At 34.3% G+C, this 4,070-nt stretch overlaps 1 protein-coding gene across 1 annotated transcript in view; it reads right to left on the bottom strand.

Annotated features, from left to right (window-relative positions):
* Positions 1-1,021: 1,021 nt before the first annotated feature.
* Positions 1,022-4,070, bottom strand: part of LOC107578241 (protein-methionine sulfoxide oxidase mical1-like) — a gene marked incomplete at both ends in the record, with an annotated part of 7,305 nt that continues 4,256 nt past the window's right edge. The window contains 4 exons of the mRNA XM_016264214.1: positions 1,022-1,115; positions 1,496-1,603; positions 2,117-2,229; positions 3,043-3,811. Coding sequence (XP_016119700.1) covers positions 1,022-1,115; positions 1,496-1,603; positions 2,117-2,229; positions 3,043-3,811 — 1,084 coding nt within the window. The remainder of the gene's footprint in view (positions 1,116-1,495; positions 1,604-2,116; positions 2,230-3,042; positions 3,812-4,070) is intronic.

The following is a 4,070-nucleotide window of genomic DNA, read 5'->3' as shown; positions in this document are numbered from 1 at the left end:
ACATAAAAAAAGGAAAAAAAAAAGCGCATTCATGTTCATTGAAATTGTCTTATGTTAAAAAAAAATCTGTTGAATGTTGTTCTAATGTTAGACAGAAATATGTATTATATAATAAATTATACACACACACAATACAATTTAATTTAATACAACAAAAACTTATTTGGCTTACTAACAGCACTAACAGCTAGACGACAACAACAATATTATATTAATAATAATTTTATATTAATTAATTATACATGAAGCTTTTATGACTTCATATTAATTGACAGATGGATTATTTGTTAGTCATGTAATATGAATGAATTTTAAATTAATATTTACTGACTATATACAGAAAACAGTGATTATATAATGATAAGAAACTCTATTTCAATAACAATTATTATTTAAATTAAATTTAGAAATAAAAAATTCCATTCTAATTGATTAATATTTAAATTAATCAGACATTTGTGCGCACTAATAGCTAGACTATAACAACAACAATTATTATTATTAGTGCACAGTCTAACAAATAAAATAAAATAAATGATTTAATATTGAATATGTCTGATTAATTTAAATTTAATAATAAATAATGAAATTATTTTTTTATTTCTAAATTATTAATTTCAGCAATCATTATTATTGAAATACAGAGTTTCTTGTCATATGCTATTTATTATTAGTATTGTTGTTGTTGTCATTATTATTACACATTAAGCTTTATAACTTTATATTAATAGACAGATGGACTAAATGTAATTCAATCCAAATGTATTTGTTACATTTAGTGAAATATTGTAGCTCTGATAACATCTTCATTCAGATGAAGCTGTAAAAGTTTTATGCAAGCTTTTGCTTGCATATGAATTTCTTTACATTTATGTTTAACAGACGTCTCGGTGCTATCAGGGTTAATAAGATCGAATGGTTTCAGTGAGAATTTAGCACACAGCCTGACTGCTGTAGAATCTGATGAAGTGAAATCATTAGCAGTGAATATGCTTTTCTGCAGATGGATGAGATGTCATACCAGCCTCTCCTCTCAAAGCTCTCTCCAGCTCCACTCCACTCTCCTCCAGCTCTTTAAAGGTCACTTCTATCTCATCCAGACGTCTCTGAATCGTCTGGGGGGGCGGCAGAAGCAGGACAGGACACCAAATCAGAATGAAAGTCAGATACTTTTCATCTTGCCATAAATTAATACTAAGGTTTCTTTTATTGGTAACTTCTAAAGCATTTCCTAATCTTAGTTCATGTCATCATTTACTAATAGTCATTCAAACCAAAAGTTGCATTAGTTCAATTATTTAATGGAGCTGAGCCAACATGAACTAACAATGAACAGTTGTGTGTTAATGTTAATGTTAGGTAATGCATTTACTAATGCTAACTAATAGGACCCAACTGTAAAGTGTGACCCTTCAATTTAAACTACATGCGTGTTTACAATTATGGGAAACAATCTACACTGCTGAGACAGTTTGAAGAAAGTGATCTTGCTCACCTGAGCTTTGTGGAAGCGCTCGATTTCGCTCAGCTTTGCTTTCCGCTCCAGAGTTTTCATCCTCTTTAGATCTCGTTTCTCTGACTCAGAAATCTCAAAATCAGCCCCCTGAACACACGTAACAAACCCAAGTCAACAACTTCCTAAAGAACAGGACTTCATCAGTCTACCAGAAAACATGAGCCACAAATATTAATACTTATTTATTGTATTATTTTTTATATATATATATATATATATATATATATATAGTAATTATCATATTGATCACATATATCATATAAATCACAAAATGTGATTTTGAAAATGTGCCTTATAAACAAGCATAGCAAAGGTTGATTATTTTAATGCATTTTAAATTCTAAATCCCAATCCCAATTTTTATCGAGGGAAAATATGAAAAGGAAAAAACTTCTTTCCCCCAAATCGTGCAGCCTTTGTTCATGAAATGGCATGGTTTTATTCTGGGCAGTCATGCTCAAGTATCAGCAAAAATAACTGTATATTCCTCTTTGTTTGTAGAATTATGTTTGTAAAAAACTGTCATGCATAGAAATGTGGCTTCCTCATCCAAAATAAGCTATGGACCAAGGGTTAAAATCCTAATTTGAACAATCTAACCTTGCAATCCAAAAAATGGTCTTCTCCTTGAAGATCCTCTTCATCCTCCTCTTCATCATCGTCGACACAGTCTTCATTATCACCTGATACATAATGATCTGGCTGAGATTGTCCTGATGAAAATCATAGCAAAATCAGCTACTAAAAAAATTAAGCTCAACCTAGAGTTCAGTACTAAAAGACACTTCATATTCAGTAATATTTTCGATTTGACTTTACTGACACAGACACAAAACTTTAACACCATTGTCTTCTGTAGAGCTGCTTTATAGCCGAATCAAATTCATAATTGACCTAAAAATGAAAAATCTGTCATCACATTTTTCCATCAAAGAACTACTCTTTTGATCAGTCTACCAGCTGGTGTTTTCAGCAGTTTTCCGCCAAAATTAGATCTTGATGGTTTGAAAATGAAGAAATTAAGACCGTAATAATAAATATTAGTATTGTACAGCTGTACTGTAACAATTATTATTATTATTTATTATATTATTTTATTAAATACATTTTTATTTTACAGTAAAATATAACAGTAGTAGTCATTTTGTTTCATATTTGGACAGTCTAAATATTAGATGATGATAATAATACTTAAAAACAATTACAACAATGACGATGATAATAATATTAATAATAATTTATTTTTTTAATTATTAACCATGTTAAGATAAGATTTTTGGACAAATTGTGCAGCCTTACACACAATACTTTTAATTTAATAAATTTTTTTATTGACACTATTGTCTTTTTTAGAGCTGCATTACAGCAGAATTTGAATTTGTCTCATATTTGAAGAAGTTTGCTATTTTAACAGAAGTCTTGTTATTTTCCTGTTTCTTACTCTGAAGCTCCTTTGAAGCAATCTGTATATTATAAAGCGCTTTATAAATCGACATGACTTGACTACAAAACATTGGGCTTCTAACCTGAAGGTGCGACTCTGAGGACACTGAAACGCTGCTGTAGTCGAGGTGAAGACAGATTCCATGGGGAAAACTTGGAGCGCATCTTTCCGTGTTGCGACTGTGTGGAAGGTGGAGGTTCGCTCTTCCTTCTCATGCAGCGCCGGTTCCGCAAGCTCTTCCCGGTCGCGGTGCCTCCGCTCCAGTAGCCCTCCTCCTCACCTCCTTCGTGCTGCTTGGAGGAAGAGGAGGTGGAGGCGGCAGAAGACGAGGCGGGCGTCTCCGTGTCTGAATCCTGGCTGAGCAGCTCGGCCTTCTCCTCTTCGCTCAGCTGAAGTTTACGCAGGGACTCTTTGGATTTGGATTCCGGCGGGAGGTTGTGATGAGTTTCCTCTTGGTTCTGCTCTGATTCCTTGGGGGCATGTGAGGGTTGAGGCACCACGTTATGGACAGTACGAGGTTTTGGGAGCGGAGGGTACAGTGGAGCTTTGGACGCTCGCGGGGCCGGCACTGGAACGGACGCACTGCCGTTATTTTGTTGGTTCTCGACGCCTGTGCTCTCCGGATTGAGCTCTGAGGGTTTGTTCGGTTCATGAGAGCTGGATGGCGGTTGGTCTTTTTGCTCTGTGGGAGTAAGACACTCAGCCGATTCTTCAAAGTCAGGGTCAACGGAGATCTTATACGAGCCCTTCCTTCTGACGGAGACGTGTGGAGGAGATGAAATCTCCACGGGTTCACCATTTTGAGTTTTCTCCTTCTCATCCTCCTCATTAAGGCCATTTTCAACATGATTCTACAAAACCGAAAAACATTACATTACCGTGATATTTTGGAACAGATATTTTGTGCAGGTGCATGAACTGTGTCAAAATACAATTCATATGTATTACCGTTCAAAAGTCAGTATGATTTTTTTATATTTTGAAAGTAGTATCTTATGCTCAGGGCTGCATTTATTTGATCAAAAGTACAATAAAAACAGTGAAATTGTTTTCTATGTGAATATATTTAAAAATTGTATTTATATTTGTGATGTGAAGCTGAATTTTCAG

The sequence above is a fragment of the Sinocyclocheilus grahami genome, unplaced genomic scaffold, assembly GCF_001515645.1.
Source record: "Sinocyclocheilus grahami isolate Dianchi unplaced genomic scaffold, SAMN03320097.WGS_v1.1 scaffold9398.1, whole genome shotgun sequence".
Lineage (NCBI taxonomy): Eukaryota > Metazoa > Chordata > Actinopteri > Cypriniformes > Cyprinidae > Sinocyclocheilus > Sinocyclocheilus grahami.
This window is presented reverse-complemented; position numbering and strand designations above follow the sequence as displayed.